The 22,906-nt window shown below is 42.5% G+C and overlaps 1 protein-coding gene across 15 annotated transcripts; it reads right to left on the reverse strand.

Annotated features, from left to right (window-relative positions):
• Positions 1-553: 553 nt before the first annotated feature.
• On the reverse strand, positions 554-22,906 carry LOC106568323 (protein lin-54 homolog). 15 transcript variants are annotated; one of them, XR_014380198.1, is made up of 17 exons: positions 22,705-22,905; positions 19,622-20,387; positions 19,025-19,136; positions 18,695-18,813; positions 18,204-18,332; positions 17,785-17,986; positions 17,584-17,657; positions 17,248-17,442; positions 17,070-17,161; positions 16,786-16,857; positions 16,528-16,630; positions 16,175-16,312; positions 9,126-9,328; positions 4,864-8,755; positions 4,495-4,528; positions 4,208-4,249; positions 554-846 (listed from the first exon to the last, which is right to left on the reverse strand). XR_014380198.1 is itself a non-coding variant. In XM_014138568.3 (14 exons), exons 2-14 carry the CDS (start codon positions 20,354-20,356, stop codon positions 8,560-8,562), a joined length of 2,370 nt encoding a protein of 789 aa, XP_013994043.1. In that variant the 5' UTR covers positions 20,357-20,384; positions 22,705-22,906; the 3' UTR covers positions 554-8,559. The 15 variants fall into 15 exon arrangements, 4 of the variants coding, with proteins under 4 accessions (XP_013994043.1, XP_013994042.1, XP_013994045.1 ...); XR_006758408.2 differs by having other exon boundaries at positions 554-2,323; XR_006758406.2 differs by having other exon boundaries at positions 554-2,323; positions 4,195-4,249.

Raw genomic sequence — 22,906 nt, forward strand, 5'->3', positions numbered from 1 at the left:
GTGGGTTTTAAAACATGTTCCAAGGTCAAATAAATAACCCCAATGCAAATCACTGTATATTGAATACATATTATATTGGCTTATAGAGCAAAAAGTATTCTAAGTGCCGATGTAAAAGTGGGGTTGGAGTACTCAATAGGGTTTTTTAAATCTATATATGGTGTTATTTCATGGGGCTCTGAATAATATGGAGTGCTGCTTGCCATTTACTGTGGTCAAAGAGTTTAAGAGGTACAAATATAGATACCGCTGTACAGGAAAAAACATGTATTTGTGCCGATGTAAAAGTGGGGTGGGGAGTACTCAGTAGGGTCTGTAGAATCTATATGGTGTCATTTCACAGGGCTCTGAATAATACTAAGTGTCGCTGGCCTTTTACATTGGCCACAATATTGTGGAATACATGTGCCGAAGTAAAAGGGGGGTTGGGATTACTCAGTAGGGTCTGTAGAATCTATATATGGTATTATTTAATTATAGCCTATATATACTGAACAAAAATATAAACTCAACATGTAACAATGTTACTGTACAGTTCATATAAGGAAATCCGTCAATTGAAATACATTTATTAGGCCCTAATCTATGGATTTCACATGACTGGGCAGGGGCGCAGCCATGGGTGGAAAAGGCCCACACTTTTGGGAGCCAGGCCCAGCCAATCAGGATGACTTTTTCCAGACAAAGGGACATTATTACAGACATAAATACTCCTCCACTTCATCAGTTGTCTGGGTGGCCGGTCTCAGACTATCCTGCAGGTGAAGAAGCCGGGTGTGAAGGTCCTGGGTTGGCGTGGTTACATGTGGTCTGCAGTTGAGGCTAGTTGGATGTACTGCACATTCTCTAAAACAACATTGGAGGCAGCTTATGGTAGAGAATTTAACATTAAATTATCTGGCAACAGCTCAGGGACATTCCTGCAGTCAGCATGCCAACTGCACGCTCCCTCAAAACTTGAGACATCTGTGGCATTGTGTTATGTGACAAAGCTGCACATTTTAGTGGCCTTATACTGTCCCCAGCACAAGGTGCACCTGTGTAATGATCATGCTGTTTAATAAGCTTCTTGATATGCCACACTTTTCAGGTGGATGGATTATCTTGGCAAAGGAGAAATGGTCACTAACGGATATAAGCAAATTGTGAAACAAATTTGAGAAGTAAGCTTTTTGTGCGCATGGAACATTTCTGGGATCTTTTATTTCAGCTCATGAAATATGGGACCAACACTTTACATGTTGCATTTACATTTTTGTTCAATATAGTCGACTAGTGCTAAATGAGTAGGGTCTGTAGAATATTTTCTTTATATTAATTTACTTAAGCTACAACTATGTCAAAATGTGCTCCACCTTATACTATTTATCTCATATATAGTAAATGTCTTTAGTTAAGATTTTTCCCCGATGTTGTAATTTTTAACATTATGCAAAGCCGCAAAAATGATCGATTTCGCATCATATACGTTTCTACTTTTATTTTGAAGACAAAATCGTAAAAGCGGAAGTCTTAATGTTGCTGCAGTGACGCAAATTGGTCTTCGGCTCCATCAACGCGGCACAATCACCCACCAATAATCACTGGACCAATATAATCGCCCCCTTCTTCAGGCACTTCCGGTGAACGTGGCTTGACCATTCTGTACTGTATGTAAACCATATGTGCAATCACATGCATGTACTGATTCGCTGTAGGCCTGCTGTACATTGTGTAGCAAACACAATTGGTTACATACTTAACAGAGTGCACCCCCTGCCATCCATGCCAACTTCATTATTGGAATCTCCATGATTTATATATATATATTAACATTTCACCATGTTGCATCAGACCAAAGTCTCTGAATAAAGAGAATCCGTCCATAGTAACATTGTAAGGAAAGGTGCATTTTGCATTTCCACTCATTGTACAGTATTGTGTGTATGCAAACATTGGTCCTGGCCACTCAACTTCTCATGCTACCATAGTTAACTTTTTTCAACAAAAACAACTTGATTTACTAGCAAAGCAACTGAATTTAACAATACAATTCCCTAGATGCATTTCAATGGAGTTTGTGAAACCTTCACTGGCACAAGAAATTCAATTTCATAATGTTCATAATCTCAAGATAACACTGAGGCATCACACATTTCTGAAATAATCAGTCACTCAAATGTACATACTTTGTAGTGTTTTCCACAAACATTTGTCATCGGACAAAGGGATAGGAAATGCTTATATACATTTGTAATGTAGTTTCACAATGAATCCAGTGCCATCTTGGTAGTCAATTTACTATGAAAACATGAGATCGCCCAGGGCACTCCTATTGCAAAGCCTGGAGAAAAACACAATCTCATCGTTAGTGTGAAGAGGGATGTCAGCACTAAATTAAAAAAAGATGCACAATATGCAGCCCAAAAAAAATCATAATTGAAAACATTGGAGACCGCACCATCAATCAAGTTGAATAATACTCCCTCCCAGACTTGGATGGAAGACTGGGTTAGATTGTGATTTTATCTGATCATTGACCCAGATCAAATAAAGCCAAGGATTACATCAGTGGAGGCTTGTGGGAGGCCCTATAGGAGGACAGGGTCATTGTAATGGCTGGAATTGAACAGTATCAAACATAGGGAAACCACGTTAAACTCTTTCACATTCCATTCCAAAAGCAATGAGCCCGTCCTATAGCTCCTCTCACCACCAGATCACATACACACAAATATACATAGACAGTAGCAGTCAAAAGTTTGGACACACCTACTCATTCCAGGGTTTCTTTATTTTTACTATTTTCTACATTGTAGAATAATGAAGACATCAAAACTATAAAATAACACTTATGGAATCGTACTAAACAAAAAAGGTATTAAAACAAATACATTTATTTTATATTCTTCACAGTAGCCACTCATTGCCTTGACAGCTTTGCACACTTGGCATTCTCTCAACCAGCTTCATGGGGTAGTCACCTGGAATGCATTTCAATTAACAGGTGTGCCTGATTAAAAGTTCATTTGTGGAATTTCTTTCCTTCTTAATGCATTTCAGCCAATCAGTTGTTGTGACAAGGTAGGGGTGGTATACAGTATATAGCCCTATTTGGTAAAAGACCAAGTCCATATTATGGCAAGAACAGCTGAAATAAGCAAAGAGAAACAGTCCATCATTACTTTAAGCCATGAGTGCCGCAGCGGTCTAAGGCACTGCATCTCAGTGCTGGAGGCGTCACTACAAATCCTGGTTCGATTCCAGGCTGTATTACAACCCGATATGATTGGAAGTCCCATAGGGCGGCGCACTATAGGCCGAGAGCCGCCCGGGTTATGGTTTGGCCGGGGTAGGCCGTCATTGTAGAAAATAATGTTCTTAACGGACTTGCCTAGTTAAATAAAAAATGGTCAGTCAATCCAGAAAATTAAGAACTTTGAAAGTTTCTTCAAGTGCAGTCGCAAAACCATCAAGCACTATGATGAAACTGGCTCTCATGAGGACCGCCACAGGAGAGGAAGACCCAGAGTTACCTCTGCTGCAGAGGATAAGTTCATTAGAGTTAACCGCACCTCAGATTGCAGCCCAAATAAATACTTCACAGAGTTCAAGTAACAGACATATCTCAACATCAACTGTTCAGAGACTGCATTAATCAGGCCTTCATGGTTGAATTGCTGAAAAGAAACCATTACTAAAGGACACCAATAAGAAGAGGAGACTTGTTTGTGCCAAGAAACACAAGTAATGGACATTAGAGTGGTGGAAATCTGTCCTTTGGTCTGATGAGTCCAAATGTGAGCTTTTTGGGTCCAACCACATCTTTGTGAGACGCAGAGTAGGTGCACGGATTATTTCCGCATGTGTGGTTCCCACCTGAAGCATGGAGGAGGAGGTGTGATGGTGTGGGGGTGCTTTGCTGGTGACACTGTCAGATTTATTTTGAATTCAAAGCACACTTAACCAGCATGGCTACCACAGCATTCTGCAGCGATACACCATCCCATCTGGTTTGGGCTTAGTGGGACTATCATTTGTTTTTCAACAGGACAATGAAAAACACATTTTTTGGTTACTACATGATTCCATGTGTTATTTCATAGTTTTGATGTCTTCACTATTATTCTACAAATGTAGAAAAACAATGTAATAAATGTAATGAGTAGGTGTCCAAACTTTTGACTGGTCCTGTATATACATACAAATACACACCTATCATACATACAGTGCATTGTTGCTCAGCACTGAAGAGACCATTCTGTTGGATCTGTGCCAAAATTGAAATGAAGGTTAAAACACAGTATAATCAAAGCCAGTCAAAATATGACCAATTATCGGCTAGAGCACGTCCTCATAAAAATGTAATATTAATCAGTATGGTTCATGATGTGAACAGCAGATACAGATTTTAATCAAAGGATGAGAAAATGGGTGCAGTACAGTTCAGTCATTCCTCAATACATTGTTAGTGTTCAGGCTCAAGTTGACAGTGTAGCCAGTTTGGCATCTTACCACGTGTCCTGTATCATTTTGTCATCCATCCACACTGTAGAAAAACTAAACAAGTTGATGCATTATAATGTAACATGCAACATTCTTGGATTAAGCATAGGCCAAATTATAGACCACGTGCGCACCACACAGAGACTGAGTTGAACTCCTGACCTGTGATACATAATGAAGCTAACTACGCGTCCTCATAGTTGTAAAAAAACAACATGTAATCAGAGATTCATGATGTGAACAGCAAAGATTTAAAATCAGACAATGGATAAGAAATATGATATTGATAGCCAATTGGTCAGGACTTGCTATACATAGCTAACGTTAGCTAACACATCATAGCTAGTTTGCTATATTACAACACTGAAGAAAACTTACTGAACTATAAATCGGAGATATGCCTCAAATGCCATGTTATCTCGTCAACAAGGGAGACAATCTTCAGGTTATGTTCATATGACTTGCCAGATACTCGCTCTTCTCTTCATAAACGGGGAAGAAAAAAAACTCGTGTAAATGTGCGCATGCGCATTATATACACAGCAAAGCAATGTGGGAAAAACACGAGAAAGGCGGGACTTGTGTAAAATATCAAAGTATCTTACACATCTAAAAGTGTTACAATTACAGTGTAGTGTTAAAGCATAGCATCAATCACGTAATCAACTTCATGTTACTGTCTAAAACAATCAGACATGTGAAAATTGGCTTATCAGAAATGACAATATCTGAAAGGACTATTCTATGTAATTAGTCAATTATGAATGCAATTTAGTGCAAAGATTGAGATTTTTTTTTTTTTTTACAGAACTGTATAAATTTTATTTGCTTTGTATTTTGCTTACATTACAGTCACAACATCTCACATACGCTTTACTCAATATAAATCTGAAAATAATTAAAAGTACTTTAATTTTGGTGATACTGTGTTATAGTCAGGATAACATGAGATAAATAATTCCAGACAGAAAGAGATGTTTACAAGAATGGTGACATGAGGAAAAAAGACAAACATGATTTCACCTAAAAAGTAATACAGGCAATGGTCACTTAACATACGATATACAATCAAACAACCAAAATACAAGTAGTACTACTGAGCCGTTGCACTGGGGCTTTTATACATGGAGGGGCAGCAGGTAACAGATTTACACAGATCAGTTCGGTACAGAGATTCCCTCGCTGAAAAAAGCCTGGTATTGGAAACATTGAGAAGGTACAAAGAAGGATTATTGTTTTGTCTAGTGTACAGAGTACTAGCAGATGCCATGGGTTAGGTTACCTGATAGAAGGCTAGGTTTCTCCTGAAATATATAGATTTGATAGGAACTTTTCTGTTCACAGACAGCACACAACTTTGCTGTTTAGTTTTATTGATAATATACATTTATTTTTATGTTACATTTCTCTCTGTTAGAAGACAATCTAAAAACAATTTCCCACCACCTTTCAACATCAGATTGAGGGAGTGAGCTGAGCAGAGCACTTTCAGAGCAGCGTTCTGTTTGTGCTCAACTATTGGAAGCCCTTTCAAACATCCCACTTTGTGGGTTGACAATGGATACTAGGGCTGTATTCAATGAGGGGAGACTCAACAAATGTTACAAATAGAAATGTAACATAGTGCAATCCTCTACCTGAAATACCACTGTATTCGTTCTACACAATACATTTCTATCTGAACGTTCTGTAACATTGCACCCTCCTGAACAGGGCCTAGAGAAATGTGTTTTTATTAGGGATGCATCATGCTGCTTAAACAAATTGTTGATGCTCCTGTACAGCAATTTTGTAATAACTTTAGCATCCAGCAAGATCATCCATACAATAAACAAATTTTTCAGTGCATAGGGATGATTACAACTTTGAAAAGGATGTGTGATGGTGTATAACATGGTCATACTCTGACTCTTTTGGACAAGGGCAATCTATATCAACAAACGACTGCTTTTTGATAGATCTTGAACGTGTTTTAATAAGTATGTGTGTCTTCAACAACATTGGGGGAAACAATTGACAACATAGTAAAAGTCCTTCAATGCCCTGAGCAGAGTGGGGAACGTAAGGCAAAGGTATCCTGGGGGAAATAAATCTACAACTAATAACAGTATTTTAAAAACAACACCCAAACACACACAAGACTCACCCCAATACAAAAACATAGAAAGGGATTGGCTTTGTGAGGGGGAAATGTAGCCTGGCTGACCGCACAGGGACAGCTGTTGTACACTGGTCTGGAAAGAAGGCCCTTAATGCAATATTCACTCAGAAATTGAGCGATGGCTTTGATTGGTTCAATCAAATGTTATTTTTCCCCTCAGAGGTTGAGACCTCTCGTTGTTTTTAAAATACAACCATTGTAATGGGAGGGGCAGCGCTCGGGGGGGCTGTGTGGCCATGCATGTGGGTGTTTGAGTGAGAATAATACGGAAGAGAACCAACCAGTAAAAGCACAGCCCTCTTCATTATCGACGCATTGTGCCGACATCGAAGAGCCATTCCAGACTGAAGTCAGGAAGACTTTGAGAGTTGTGTGTTAGCCAGACTAGTGGACATGATATAATGGGTTTTAGAAACACCACCGAGATGCTGTTGAACACACACTTGATGGGCAGAGTTAGTGACACACAGAGGCCAAATCACGTGTTACCTGGTAGCCTAATCCATGATGACATTGTAGAACAAAGTTACCATGCCCAATCATCAGCTCACTGTAGACTAAAGGCACTCTGCTATGCTAAAATAGGCACAGTGCTCCTGACATACGGTGATACTATGGCTAGATTCATTATCCAATCAAACAATCTGCCCCTGGCTCTTGTCAGTGATCCAACATTGATGTGTGTGCACTATTCTACAAACATTATTCTACATCTTTGTTATTCACAAAGAAGTTAAAAGTAGGGGCACTTAGATTCCAATATTCCTATTTACCTAATAAAAGAGGACAACTTTCATACCTTCACAATTCATTTAGAGTACCATAAGCACTTTAGCAGAGCAAATAACTTGGATTTGATATTGTGAAACTTCACCCTACCTGAAAGTGTCAGAAACAGGACTGTATGCTACCCCAAAACCCAGTTTGGTGAATGTAAATTCAAATACTTACCAATTAGTTGTTTAAAAATGGCAAATATAATCCATATCCATGATAAAAATCTAAAGTGGGAATTTAGAATTTGTTCTTAGACATTTTGCTAAGCACTGAGTACAAGTTGAAATGGTGGTTGAGGAAAATAAATAGTGGGGGTATCTTGTGGGCTACAGTAAAAGCTAGCTACTGTAGCGAGATCAGCATCATGATTAGAACCTGGGCTACTAACTGAAGAATCCTCCTCTGCATCCAGAATCATCAGAAATTATTAAAACATGTTAATATCACACCAGAGAGAAGGAGAGGGAGAAAGAGAGGGACAAACAGAGCCATGATAGGATGGTAGAAGAAAAATACATTAGAAGAAAAAACAAAACATGTAAAAATACCTATTATCAAAAAGTGTGCATGGTAAGTCTAAAACAACCCCCTTCCAAAAACACAAACAAACTGTGCTATTCCACTCAGTCAGAGGGTGCACCGAAACCAAGAACTGGTTAAAACCCAAATCCTGGTCCCGCTCGTTTGCTCTACCCTTGCACTTCTTTCTCTGCCGAGTCTCACAATCCTTGTTTTTTTCAGGCAGGCATGGGGACAGCCCCTCCCTTCAGCCAAGGCTATTCCCACTAACTGTGAAGAAGGACCAGCGCCATAGCAATTCATGTCCCTTAGTTCTCCCAACGTTAGAGCTCTGAGGGTGGGTAAGCAGTGCACAGGGCAGTCCTTGCCTCCTGGTACTGGGTCTAGCTAGATAACAGTTGACCGGGCAGTCTACTCTTCTCCCAATCCAATGTCTATGGGGTTAGCTAGCCCGGGAGACAGAGAAACCAAGGACCTCCTAGGGATCACCACCACTCGCCAGTCCCAATTTTTAGCTCTGGAGCTTGGGGAGAAAGGGGGCCACCCTTTCAGTCTCCCAGGCACGAGTTCTCTCTGCGCTGGGTGAGAGGCAAACCGAGAGAGCCCATGGACCTAGCCTAGCAGTTGATGGAGGGACAGTCTGTCTTGCCCGCCGAGCTGATGATCCTCATGAGGCAGCGTCCAAACTCCTCCAGGATCATCCTCTCTGCGGTGGCCTGGGGCTGCTGGTTCAGCTCTGCCTGCTCAGCCTGCTCCAGCAGACACTCGCACGTCACCTCCGCCACCTCCTTCGTCACAAACGTATAGGGCATCCTGGTTGAGAGAGGATGAAGAGATTAGCCACTGTTCTAGAACAAGATACAGCATAGATGGGGAGTACAGAGGCGAGGCTGGAGAGAGAGGGAGCCGAGGCTGGAGAGAGAGGGAGCCGAGGCTGGAGAGAGAGGGAGCCGAGGCTGGAGAGAGAGGGAGCCGAGGCTGGAGAGAGAGGGAGCCGAGGCTGGAGAGAGAGGGAGCCGAGGCTGGAGAGAGAGGGAGCCGAGGCTGGAGAGAGGTAGACGAGAGGGAGTAGAAGTTAAGGCTAGAGAAAATAAAACTAGAGAAGATGCGTTGAGGAGAGGGGGTGAATCTAGAAAGGGGGTGAGGCTGGAGAGGGCGAGTGTAGAGAGGGAAGGAGTCTTACCTCCCCCCTCCGCTGGTGATGGCGGGAGTGGTCCGTGTAAGCAGGTCTGAGATCTGTGATGACAGCTTGGTCTTGGCTGCCGTCTGTTGTTGAACTCTGACCTCAGCTGCGTCGGCCAGGTGCATCAGAGTCTTCCTCTCAGGGCTCTCCTCAAAGTTCTTACAGCCCACACACTTACAGGTAGACGAGCACATGATCTTGGCCTGGCAGAGAGAGTCTCAATAAATAAGCAGGCGTGACCAAGAACGGGGTGTGCTACTAGTAGGTCGGACCAGAAGCCTGCACCCACCCCTTCAGGGATAAGACTAGCCACCCCTGATGTAAAGTGGCGTGCAACATATAATAGAACAGAGTACAATGTTATAGTCCACCCGTATAAGGACCACCCTGGACTTGAACAGTCTTTACGACCAGGTCCACCTCTACAAGGCAGCAATACCAACTTTTGCCAGGACCATGAAGGAAGTCAACCTCAACCGCAGCCCCAGCACCTCACACAGGAGCAACAGATATCCTGCCAAGACACCATCCCAGACCTGCGAGACCCCCTCCCGAAGGACCTGCATCAAGAGGACCTACACCCAGACCACAGCATCACCAGCCCTTACCCCAACCAGCTGAGACCCCCCCCCAAACAAACTGTGGCCACACCCTATATAGGCCCCGCCTAATCAGACCTATGCCCCCCTCCCCCAATAGAGGTAGCTACCTATCTCTCAACCAATAGAATCCCCATACTTTAATGAAGACAGCTTTTCCATCCTCGGGGGGAGATCAACCATTTCCAGGCCCAGGGACATGTACTAGGCTGTGGTGACCTAGGTGCCAGAACTGGACAAGAACCTGACACTCTGCACACAGGGATAAAGACCTACCTGGAGGCGACAGTATTCCCTTCTAGACACAACTATGACAAAACAACCAACAAAAACCGGTCACAAATAGTTAAAGGTTAAAAATAAATATTACAAAAATAAATAAAAAAACTCCTGGAGCTCTGTCGCACGCTGGGTATGTACATAGTCAATGGTAGGCGTCGAGGGGACTCCTATGGTAGGTACACCTACAGCTCATCTCTTGGCAGTAGTACTGTGGATTACTTTATCACTGACTTCAACCCAGAGTCTCTCAAAGTGTTCAGTCAGCTCACTGACACCCCTATCAGCAAAATCATAGTTATAATTGAATATTGCTCTGTTCAAGTAGAGGCATCAAAGCTAAAGGAACTGCACAATATAACAAAAATGCTATAGACGGAATGAAAGTAGTGTAGAAACCTACCAAAATAACGAACAATTAGGCAACAGCAAATTCGATAACTTCCTGGAAAATACATTTCACTGTATCTAGTGAAGGTGTAAACTTGGCAGTAGAAAGCCTAAACAGTATAGTTGACATTTCAGCTTCCCTATGAAATCTAAAAATTGAGAGCAGACAACCTAAGAAAATAAAAAACAATGACAAATGGTTTGATGAAGAATGCAAAACCTATGAAAGAAATTGAGAAACCTGTCCAACCAAAAACAGAGATGCCGAAAACCTGAGCCTACGCCTTCACTATGGTGAATCATTGAAACACTATGGTAAAAGAAGGAACAGCACGTCAGAAATCAACACAATGTAATTCAAGAATCTATGGAATCTAACCACTTCCGGGAAAATTCATTCGGAAAGTATTCAGACCAGAAAAAAGTATTCAGTATTCAGTTCCACATTGTTACATTACATCCTTATTCTAAAATGGATTAAATAAAATCCTCAATCTACACACAATAACCCATAATGACAAAGCGAAAACAGAGTTTATGGACTTTTTTGTTGTTGTTGCAAAACAGAAATACCGTATTTACATAAATATTTAGACCCTTTGCTTTCAGACTCGAAATTGAACTCAGGTGCATCCTGTTTCCATTGATCATCCTTGAGATGTTTCTACAACTGGATTTGGAAAGGCACACCTGTCTATATAAAAAAGGTCCCACAGTTGACAGGGCATGTCAGAGCAAAATCCAAGCCATGAGGTCGAAGGAATTGTCCATAGAGCTCCAAGACAGGATTGTGTCGGGGCACAGATCTGGGGAAGGGTAGTAAAAAATGTCTGCAGCATTGAAGGTCCCCAAGAACACAGTGGCCTCAATCATTCTTAAATAGAAGTTTGGAACCACCAAGACTCTTCCTAGAGCTGGCCGCCCAGCCAAACTGAGCAATTGGGGGAGAAGGTCCTTGGTCAGGGAGGTGACCAAGAACCCGATGGTCACTGACAGAGCTCCAGAGTTCCTCTGTGGAGATGAGAAAACCTTCCAGAAGGACAACCATCTCTGCAACACTCCACCAAATCAGGCCTTTATGGTAGAGTGGCCAGACGGAAGCCACTCCTCAGTAAAAGGCTCAGCCCGCTTGGAGTTTGCCAAAAGGCACCTAAAGGACTCTCAGACCATGAGAAACAAGATTCTCTGGTCTGATGAAACCAAGATCAACTCTTTGGCCTGAATGCCAATCGTCACGTCTGGAGGAACCCTAGCACCATACCTACGGTGAAGCATCATGGTGGCAGCATCATGCTGTGGGGATGTTTTTCAGCAGCAGGGAGTGGGAGACTAGTCAGGGTCAAGATGAACGGACCAAATTACAGATCCTTCATGAAAACCTGCTCCAGAGCACTCAGGACCTTATACTGGGGTGAAGGTTCACCTTCCAACAGGACAACGACCCGAAGCACACAGCCAAGACAACTCAGGAGTGGCTTCGGGACAAGTCTCCGAATGTCCTTGAGTGGCCCAGCCAGAACCCGGACTTGAACCCGATCGAACATCTCTAGAGAGACCTGAAAATAGCTGTGCAGCAAATGGTAAAAAAATGACAACATTATGTTTCAATACTGTTTATGCATCAAATAGCTTTGATGTGTACTCTCTCATCTGTGTCTGTGGGACTGAGTTGGGTATCTGGGGCTTGAGTTGACAATTTATTTATGATGGCTAAAGACTGCATTCCATAGACAAGATGTGATGTGTGTGACCTGAGATAGAGAAAGCCTGGAGGAGTAGAACAATCCCCTCATAGTTTCCAGATATAAGGATAAGTAGAAAAAAAAAGTCAGGTTGTGGGTAAAACAACACCCAGTGCAGATAACCACAAGATAAACCCAAGGTGGCTTATGATGCTCCCCAATCTGCATGGGTGGGGTGGAACCAGCCATGACTAAGCATTTTTAGATCTACTATATAAGAAATCTGCATTTTTCTGTAAGGTTAACCTGTTAGGGCTAGGGGGCAGCATTTGCACGTCTGGATAAAAAAAATGTACCCGATTTAATCTGGTTACTAATCCTACCCAGTAACTAGAATATGCATATACTTATTATATATGGATAGAAAACACTCTAAAGTTTCTAAAACTGTTTGAATGGTGTCTGTGAGTATAACAGAACTCATTTGGCAGGCAAAACCCTGAGACATTTTCTGACAGGAAGTGGATACCTGATGTGTTGTATTACCTTTAAACCTATCCCATTGAAAAACACAGGGGCTGAGGAATATTTTGGCACTTCCTATTGCTTCCACTAGATGTCACCAGCCTTTACAAAGTGTTTTGAGTCTTCTGGAGGGAGATCTGACCGAACAAGAGCCATGGAACGATGATGTCCCATTAGACACCTGGCGCGCGAGTTCATGTTGGGTACCCTCGTTCCAATACGTTATAAAAGAGTATGCATTCGTCCACCTTGAATATTATTCATGTTCTGGTTAAAAAAGGCCCTAATGATTTATGCTATACAACGTTTGACATGTTTGAACGAACGTAAATATATTTTTTCCCCTCGTTCATGACGAGAAGTCCGGCTGGCTTAGATCATGTGCTAACAAGACGGAGATTTTTGGACATAAATGATGAGCTTTTTTGAACAAAACTACATTCGTTATGGACCTGTGATACCTGGAAGTGACATCTGATGAAGAGAATCAAAGGTAATGGATTATTTACATAGTATTTTCGATTTTAGATCTCCCCAACATGACGTCTAGTCTGTATCGCAACGCGTATTTTTCTGGGCGCAGTGCTCAGATTATTGCAAAGTGTGATTTCCCAGTAAGGTTATTTTTAAATCTGGCAAGTTGATTGCGTTCAAGAGATGTAAATCTATAATTCTTTAAATGACAATATAATATTTTACCAATGTTTTCTAATTTTAATTATTTAATTTGTGACGCTGACTTGACTGCCGGTTATTGGAGGGAAACGATTTCCTCAACATCAATGCCATAGTAAAACGCTGTTTTTGGATATAAATATGAACTTGATAGAACTAAAAATGCATGCATTGTCTAACATAATGTCCTAGGAGTGTCATCTGATGGAGATTGTAAAAGGTTAGTGCATCATTTTAGCTGGTTTTATGGTTTTGGTTACCCTGTCTTTGAATTGACAAAACATTACACACAACTCTTGTAAATGTACTGTCCTAACATACTCTAAATTTATGCTTTCGCCGTAAAACCTTTTTGAAATCGTAAAACGTGGTTAGATTAAGGAGATGTTTATCTTTCAAAGGGTGTAAAATAGTTGTATGTTTGAAAAATTTGAATTTTGACATTTATTTGGATTCAAATTTGCCGCTCTTGAAATGCACCTGCTGTTGATGGAGTGCACCACGGGTGGCACGCTAGCGTCCCACCTAGCCCATAGAGGTTAAGCTCTCGGTCCAACACTCAAGAGTGTGGGGTTGCCGGTTTCATTGTCGCAATAATTAATTGATATTAAATAATGATTGTTGAAGAAATGACAGTCTCTCTCACTTGATTAGAATATTATACGACTAGCGATGCTCTCCATCCAACCTGAAAGAGCTTGAGAGGATTTGCAGAAAAGAATGGGAGAAACTCTAAATACAGGTGTGCCAAGCTTGTAGTGTCATACCCAAGAAGATTCAACGCTGTAATCGCTACCAAAGGTGCTTCAACAAGGTACTGAGTAAAGGGTCTGAATACGTACGTAAATGTAATATTTCCATTTTATTTTTTATAATTTTGCTAAAATTTCTAAAATCTGTTTTTGCTTTGTCATTATGGGGTATTGTGTGTAGATTGATGAGGGGGGGAAAACAATTTCATCAATTTTAGAATAAGGCTGCAACATAACAAAATGTGGAAAAAGTCAAGGGGTCTGTATACTTTTGGAATGCACTGCATCTATCCAAAACGGAGATATATGGATAACCACTTCTCCAATCTTTTTGGCTCTATAACAAAATACAAACAGGAAAAAACATGTACATGATCAAATACAAATCTTAGAATCAGCTATTAAAAGACTACCAGAACCAACTGGACTCTCCAATTACATTGAATGAACTACAGGACAAAATACAAACACTCCAACCCAAAAAGGCCTGTGGCGTTAATGGTATCCTAAATTAAATAAAATACATAGACCACAAATTCCAATTGGCTATACTTAAACTGTTTAAGATCATCCTCAATTTTGGCATCTTTCCCAATATTTGGAACCAAGGACTGATCCCCCCCCCCCCAATCCAAAAGTGGAGACAAATTTGAACCCAATGCATCAACAGCAACCTTGGGGTAATCCTCTGCATTATCACTAACAGCAGACTTGTACATTTACTCCTTGAAAACAATGTACTGAGCAAATGTCAAATTGGCTTTTTACCAAATAACAGACCACGTATTCACCCTGCACACCCTAATTGACACAAACTATACGTACCTCGGCCTAAACATCAGCGCCACAGGTAACTTCCACAAGGCTGTGAACGATCTAAAAGACAAGGCAAGAAGGGCCTTCTACGCCATCAAAAGGAACATAAAAATCAACAACCCAGTCAGGATCTGGAAACAAATACTTGACTCAGTTTTAGAACCCATTGCCCTCTACGGTCTGGGTCCGCTCACCAACAATCATTTCACAAAATGGGGCAAACACCAAACTGAGACTCTGCATGCAGAATTCTGCAAAAATATCCTCCGTGTACAACGTAAAACACCAAATAATGCATGCAGAGCAGAATTAGGCCGATACCCCCTAATTATCAAAATCCAGAAAAGGGACGTTAAATTCTACAACCACCTAAAAAGGAAGCGATTTCCAAACCTTCCATAACAAAGCCATCACCTACAGAAAGATGAACCCGGAGAAGAGTCCCCTGAGCAAGCTGGTCCTGGGGCTCTGTTCACAAACAGACCCCACAGAGCCCCAGGACAGCAACACAATGAGACCCAACCAAATCATGAGAAAACAAAAAGTGAATTACTTGACACATTGGAAAGAGTTTACAAAAAAAGAACAAACTAGAATGCTATTTGGCCCTAAACAGAGAGTACACAGTGGCAGAATACTTGACCACTGACTGACCCAAAATTAAGGAAAGCTTTGACTATGTATAGACCCGGTAGCATAGCTTTGCTATTGAGAGAGGCCGCCGTAGGCACATAGCCCACAAAATGAGGTGGAAACTGAGCTGCACTTCCTAACCTCCTGCCAAATGTATGACCATATTAGACACACGTATTTCCCTAAGATTGGGGTGGCAGGTAGTTTAGTGGTTAGAGCGTTGGACCAGTAACCGAAAATTTGCTGGATCGAATCCCCGACAAGGTAAAAATCTGTCGTTCTGCCCTCGAACAAGGCAGTTAACCCATTGTTCCCCGGTAGGCCGTCATTGTAAATAAGAATTTGTTCTTAACTGACTGGTTAAATAAAAAGATTACACAGACCCTCAAAGAATTTGAAAATAACTCCCATATCTACTGGGTGAAATACCAGTGTGCCATGAAAGCAGCAAGATTTGTGACGTGTTGTCACAAGAAAAGGGCAACCAGTGAAGAACAAACACCATTGTAAATACAACACATATTTATGTTCATTTATTTTCCCTTTTGTACTTTAACTATTTGCACATCATTACAACACTGTACATAGCCATAATATGACGTCTCCATTGCTTTGAAACGTTTGTGAGAGTAACGTTTACTGCTTGTACCATTTCACTTGCTTGACACACACACACAGAGAGACAGAGAGAGACCCACCTCGTAACACTCGCAGTAGTTCTTCAGGCAGCCTGAGCGTTTACAGTTGCAACCTTTGCTGTGTCTGCGGTCCGACTCGCCCTCTTTACCTTTACCGATCTTTGGCTTGAACGCCTCCGGGTTACGGTCCAGACACGCCTGGGGAAATGATACACTCCTTTTAAAACAAGTCTGTACACAAGGACTCAGATACATACAACAGACAGTTACAACAGACAGTTATTACACAAGGCCAAACCATATCACTATCAAGGAGTACATTTGTCACACCAAGCTTTTCTTTCACACAAAGAAAGGAAGAATAAGGTGAGACAAATAAAGTTGAGTCAAATCTGATTTGTCTTGTTCCTCACCTTGATGGCTTTAGCTCGGTCCGTCTCGTGTTCCAGGTTGTTGAAGCAGTTGGTACAGTTACAGTTCTGACAGAACTCCCCGTTGGCAAAACAGTCACAGTACCTGCAGAGAGAGCATTCAGACAACATAGACAGCTAGAGGTTAGGCCCATCTCAAATGACGTCTAAATACAGGACATTTACTTTTTAAAGCAGGAATCCTGTTAAACATGAATAGTTAAGTAGGTTGAGTTCCCTGTAAATTATTTTAGTACGTACAGTTTGAGACACTGAGACTTGGTGCAGTTACAGGGCTTCCGTGGTCTGAAGGCAGCGCCTGATGTTGATAAGCTGTGGGAGAAGGGAATATACTTATAATTAGTCAGGGCATTGTGTTTATAACAACGTTGTCATAACATTTCATATCAAAAGGAATTTAAAACCTTCAAAAAAAACAAAGGTGCTTTATCGCAAACATTTTTTTTTTGTTACTGACAAGGACTTTGCCATCAAACCACAGATCATACTCCAGCTGGGGATTTCCTGTGTCGTGTTGTGCTTACCCATTGAGAGGCAGTCTGGCCTGAGTCTGGATGCCTGTAGGGGTGGAGAACCCAGAGCTGCTGGCCAGAGTCACATACGCCGACTGCTGGAGCTGGAGAAGGGAGAGAGAGAGACGTGTGAGCGCACAGACACACACACACGTTTAAAGTGCATTCAACACACATCCCGGCCCTGTACCTGTGTGACGTATTGTGCGGGCAGCACGGCGTAGCCCATGTTCCCAGAGCCAGGGGCAGGCGCCAGCATTGTGCCCGGGGGTAGGTTGGTGAGGTTGGGCTGAATCTGGGGTAGCGATGTGGCGGGCATGATCAACCTCTGCTGGGTCTGAGTGGTCAGCACCTGGCCTGACGATGTCAAGGGCTTAGGCACCACCTGAGAGAGGAGAACAATGAAGGTTAGTTCAATTACACTCATCTTATTGATAGTGCATGTTGTCGTGGCTGAGTGAATGTATGATTAGGGGAGCAATTCAATCTGTAAGCAAGTAGTGTGTTCGTGTTGCGTGTGTTTCACCTGCTTCATTGTCTGTGCTGGGACAATGGGGACAGACATCCTGACTTGGGTTGTGTTGACCACCATGGGCTTGGCTGTGGAAGGAAAACAGGTAATTATATACCGTTGTATATACATTCTGTATATTTATGGCACTGTTTGGACCTAAAATCCTTTCCCTGCCACTCTGTATGGATGGTGAGTTGGGAGTCTGGCTCCTACCTGTCATGGATGAGTTAGTGATGGGGCTGCCGGCATGTCCCGTGCTGCTGCCCGTGGTGGCAGTGACCAGCCTGACGTAGTGGAAGCGGCTGCCTGGCACTTGGATCTGCTGCACGTTGGACGGGGTGGACAGGGGAAAAATGGTCTTAAATTGGGGGGCGCCCACCCCTCCCACCGTCACAGTCTGCACAGGCTTCATGGTCTGTGAGGAGAGGGGAGAAAATGGTCAAGATTATTTCCAAGAGCATCAGCATAGCTGATGATCAAGGTCTTGGTGATTAGTTGGCTAGTTGAATCAGGTGTTCCAGTGTTTGAATAAAACAAAAAATGTGCAGTTCTGGGGGTCCTAGAGGACCACAGTTGAGAAACACTGTTATAGAGGCTAGTTGTAGCTGCGCAGTAGAATGAATTGAGACTACCTTGGCTGGGGAGGTGGCTGTAGACTGTTGTAATAGTATCTGATGTCCCAGGTGGGCCATGTTGAGAGGCAGAGACACTGACTTCTGAGGGGAGTTGGGGACCTGGGAGGCCACCGACACCACCGTCAACTGTCACACAAAGAGAAAACAGAATGATATTTTTACTAATACATGTCAATAGCTCCAAGTTGTCATCCAAACACAAAATGGGAGAAAACTCAGGGTCCCACTCACTGGCCCAGACATGGTATAGTTTATAAATGGAATTGGGGTCATGCGGGGCCTATAGGTTGGCATGCTTTCTCTATATGCAGCTATTAAATATGCTAGATTTGGTTATTATGATATGAGAAAACGAGATCCACCGGATGGTAATGCGTTTACTGGCCCCGGGCCAGTAGGCCACTCTAATATCGGACCCTGAAACTGCACTGGTTCTCTCTCCCTCACTCAAAGTGGGGTCAGAGGGATTGAGTGGCAGCATGTCTGACCTTGCTGGGCGACTTGAGGGGGGAGATGGCGATCTTGCTGCTAGAGCTGGAGCCGAGGGTCTCAGAGAGGGTGATGGTCCGCGGGGGAGTCACTGGGCTGCTTGTGGACAGGACCCGACCTGGGTGGGTGGGGGTTATAGGGAAGGGGACAGAATCACAACGATGAGGTCAGAACCAATTGGGGCAGGGATCAAAGTCTATATACATTGCTATGGCTCAAAGCAGTTATAATAGGCTGAACTTTCAATTACACAGCATCCATGGGTGGCACATTGCAAACCAAGCATTGTTTCTATGATGTCAATATGAAGAGCATGTCAGGGGGATTACCTGTAATGACATTGGATACTGATGTCTGGGCAGTCAGACCTTTGTTGTTGACAGCTTTAGTGAAGACAAACTTGATTGGTCCAGCTGACGACACCTGAGTTTTCTTAGCAATCTATTGAGAAATATGTTAATTTACTACACTACACAAACTACAGCTTAGAGATAAAGCCCAGACCTATAAAACCTGTCAACACCATCCACCATAAAAAATGGTTACAGTATTTGCTTCTGAATATGTTTATTTAATAATTTCAACACTTAGGTTTGGACATGCCAATAAATGTATTTTCTCTCTCTGTAAATAGCAATGACGTGGAATTGTAACCCCTCCTTTCACCAACCAAGTAAATGCATGTGAGTGTACTTGAAATGAAGATGATCACATATGGTGTTTGTGGAGGGGTTACAGTTGGGGATTGATTTCCAGCCTTATAAGGCTCTTCATGACAACACATAACTAAATTAATCTCCTCACTACACAATGTGAGCACAGCATAGCAAAGAAACTGAATGACTTTCTGATGAATAGCAAAGAATCCAGACCCTTGAGACAAAAAGGTAAACAAGTCAATAAACAAGTAAACAAACAGGTCTCACCTGTACAGTCTTCAGCTGCTGGGCCTGCAGGGTGGATACCTGACTGGCCGAGCTGACCGTCACCACCTTGAAATGCTGCGGGTTGGCCTTGGCCTCCCCCAGACCCTGCACCGAGGCAGACTTGGAGCCTGTGTGGGGCAGCTGCAGCACAATAGGCTGGCCAGACTTCCCAATGGTCGTCACCATGAACTGCTGGCCCCCTGGAGTAGTGGTAGTGGTGGTGGTGCCTTGGGACCTGGCGGTGTCTGCGCCTGGGGATGAGGCCACCTTGTTGAGGATGATCTGGTGGTTGGCTGAGAGGGTGAAGGGGGCTGAGAGCTTCTGTAAGCCCCCCGAGGTGAGACTAACCCGGGAGAGGCTGCTGGTGGTTTTAGGGGTGGTTGAGGTTAGGGTGGAGGCTGTGGCGGGTCGCAAGGTGAGGGAGGAGGATGAAACCGTGGAAGAGGTGAGGAGGAGCTGGGTAGCAGAGGTGGTGTTACAGAGGGTGGAACCTGTGGGGGTGGAGGTGGTCCCGGCTTGGGTCAGCTGGGTTGGAGGGGCGTCCGAACACAGGCTTACGATCTCTGGGACAGCGGGCACATCCGTTTCCATGGGGACTGGCGAGTCGTCACTAGGTTGTGATTGGCCAGAGGCTGCAGGGGACTCGGAGGGGGGGTCATCATCCATGATGATGGCCTCTGTGTCCATGATCTCATCAGGGAGCAGACTGTTCAGCTCTGGCGACACCACGTCCATGTCTGCAGGTTTACACTCAGCTCAGTCACTGCTGGAGACAGAACAGGAAGCATCAGAATGTCAGTCCAATAGCTCCACCAAGCTATTGGATGTGTAAAAAAATATATTTCAGTAGAATGACTGACTGGAAAGTACCAGTACACTATAAAACAGATATAGATAGCTGCTACTTGGGATATAAACATGCATTTCTAACAAGAGGTTTTTTTGCATTCTGGTTAGTGCCCATAAGCAATTGTTAGGCAACCAAGAACAAGTACAAAAGTATTTTCTATGTGAAAAAAATTAAGTGAAATGCCTAAAACTGAATGACCAATTCCTGCATATGATGTTGCACACACACACCACTGCAAAGACAATGGAAGGCGCAAACCCATCACCATGGATTTCAATGATGTTATTGTCACAATATACAGCCAAAACATGCAGTGTGTGACATTAGTGAATATATTAGATTTATACATCTATCAAAAACACAAGCGCAAATACACCAAATTGTTTCAAAGACAGCGATGAATTCATAAGCAATGAAAAAGGTGTTACAGAACACACACACAGGCAATGCAACATCAAGTACTTGACGTTAAAGTATAAATTCATACATAATCTGTTTAGCTAGCATTAGCAATGTTGCAATGGATCTGCAGCGGTAACTAACAGTGTATTCTATGGTCGTTAACACTAGCCAGCTAGCTAAACGACGCTGAATACGCTAACGTTAGTTTAGCTAGCCACCAAGAACAATAACAAACATGTTTATGCAACGACGTTATGATCCTAACTTTGATTGCAACACAACTAGATCAAAAGCTTACTTTCCAACACAATCGGCCTAATCTCGAACGGTGCAAATTAAATAGTTTAGCTAACATGTCATGGATTGCATAGCGGAGGGTAGATCGCTGGTTAGTTAGCTTTGCTAGGCCGCTTTGGACATCCCAGAAAATAAATCTTTGTCCTACCTCCGGCATACGCAAAATAAGACAGATAGGATACTATACAAGTTAATAAACTAGGGGGAGGGGGTCGATGTTCATCCCCTCAGTTTTCGATAGGATATATGATCGGGGCCTGCTTCTTGTTTTCTCAACTATTAAGCAGCCTGTCAAAATCATGAATTGGTGACAGGGGCAACACTGTGAAAACGACCAGCTATAGCTTGCTAGCTACGTTTCTATTTTCAGGCCGGGTTGGATTTCGAAATATCCGCCATTTTCACCTCGTCATGAGTTCAACTAAAGAGATGAGAGGAAGAACGAGCAATAGATATGAACGCCCATGTCAGGAATCTTGTTTACCAATAAAGTAATGGGGTCACAGTTTACGATAGATTACCTGGTAGTGCAACACAGTAATAATGTTAAGAGTTATCCGCCTTGTGTCACCTACTGTAACAAGCCATATGAGCCTGTAAATACTTGCATGATACTCTGTGTACTGTGTAGAACTATACAATTTACGTAAATAACGTCACGAATAACACATCTAAATTCTCTCAAATGTCCACATTTGTAAACAACTGGTTAACTGTTATTTTGGTAAACCTATTGAAATGTAGAATAAGAACATTCATTAGACCAACGCTTAATAGTAATTTGTCAAAGAACAAACCCCCAGATACCTAAATAAAATGGGGATATGACTTTCTTTTGGAAGAAAGAAACGTAGAGAGGAACCCTCGACGTAATCATCTGACTATTTGACAGTCAAAGCCCCAGCTGCCTTCAAGCCATTTCACAAAGCAGACACACAGACTATACTAGGAAGGTATTTTTCCGTCTAGCCAACATTGAATAGACAGGATTACCACAGCGGCATTAACCTCTGGAAGCTAAACAATGACAGGCCCTAATGGCAAACTGGCTTAGCAAAATCAGAAATTGCTGTCCATCTGTCGGGGTGCTGGAAACTATCTAGAGGGCTGCATTTGCAATGAATTTTATGTCATTATAGTCACACAACGTTACAGGCTGAATAATCAATGTAACTCTCAAACGTCAGTAAAATAATAAATAGCTATGGAATATATGCAACGTTGATAATAGTTTCCAATATCCGAATGAATGGTGAATACAGTTAATGGATATTTTCCAAATTCATATCGCTTCAATAATATGAATCATATAACAAAGCTACGTTAGCTAACTAGAATAAGGTATTTCCACAGTTTGTAGGTACATACTACAGCTAACGTTACAATATATAGTAACGTTACAGTAAGTATCTTCATATGCTACTAGCTGTCTGCTAACTGGCCAAATTGATATCATCAGCTGTTAGCGAGCTAGCAAGCCTAGCCAGCAGCAACACAAAGTATTGCCCCTTTCACACAGCGAACAGATTCTTACGTGGTTTGTTTTTCCCCTTGAAGCTATGGTTTTAGTGTCTCGAAACGCCTTAACGCACATACTCCTTCACCGGTCCGTACAGGCGGAGCAACATATCGGTAAAAAGCACAGAAACGTAGACGATTGTTCAAAATACCGCGCCGAGCGCCATTTCACCCCTAACATCCCATAATAATGTCACGCACTCCTTGACAACCACATG

The sequence above is a fragment of the Salmo salar genome, chromosome 13, assembly GCF_965601325.2.
Source record: "Salmo salar chromosome 13, fSalSal1, whole genome shotgun sequence".
Classification (NCBI taxonomy): Eukaryota; Metazoa; Chordata; class Actinopteri; order Salmoniformes; family Salmonidae; genus Salmo; species Salmo salar.

Excerpts from the sequence above, each read along its gene's own strand:
- LOC106568323 (XM_014138568.3), bottom strand. The coding sequence starts at position 20,356 with ATGGACGTGGTGTCGCCAGAGCTGAACAGTCTGCTCCCTGATGAGATC. Across the intron at positions 17,443-17,583 it reads CAGCACAGACAATGAAGCAG|GTGGTGCCTAAGCCCTTGAC; the intron begins GTGAAACACACG and ends CTCCTCTCTCAG. Across the intron at positions 8,756-9,125 it reads ATCACCAGCGGAGGGGGGAG|GATGCCCTATACGTTTGTGA; the intron begins GTAAGACTCCTT and ends TCTCTCAACCAG.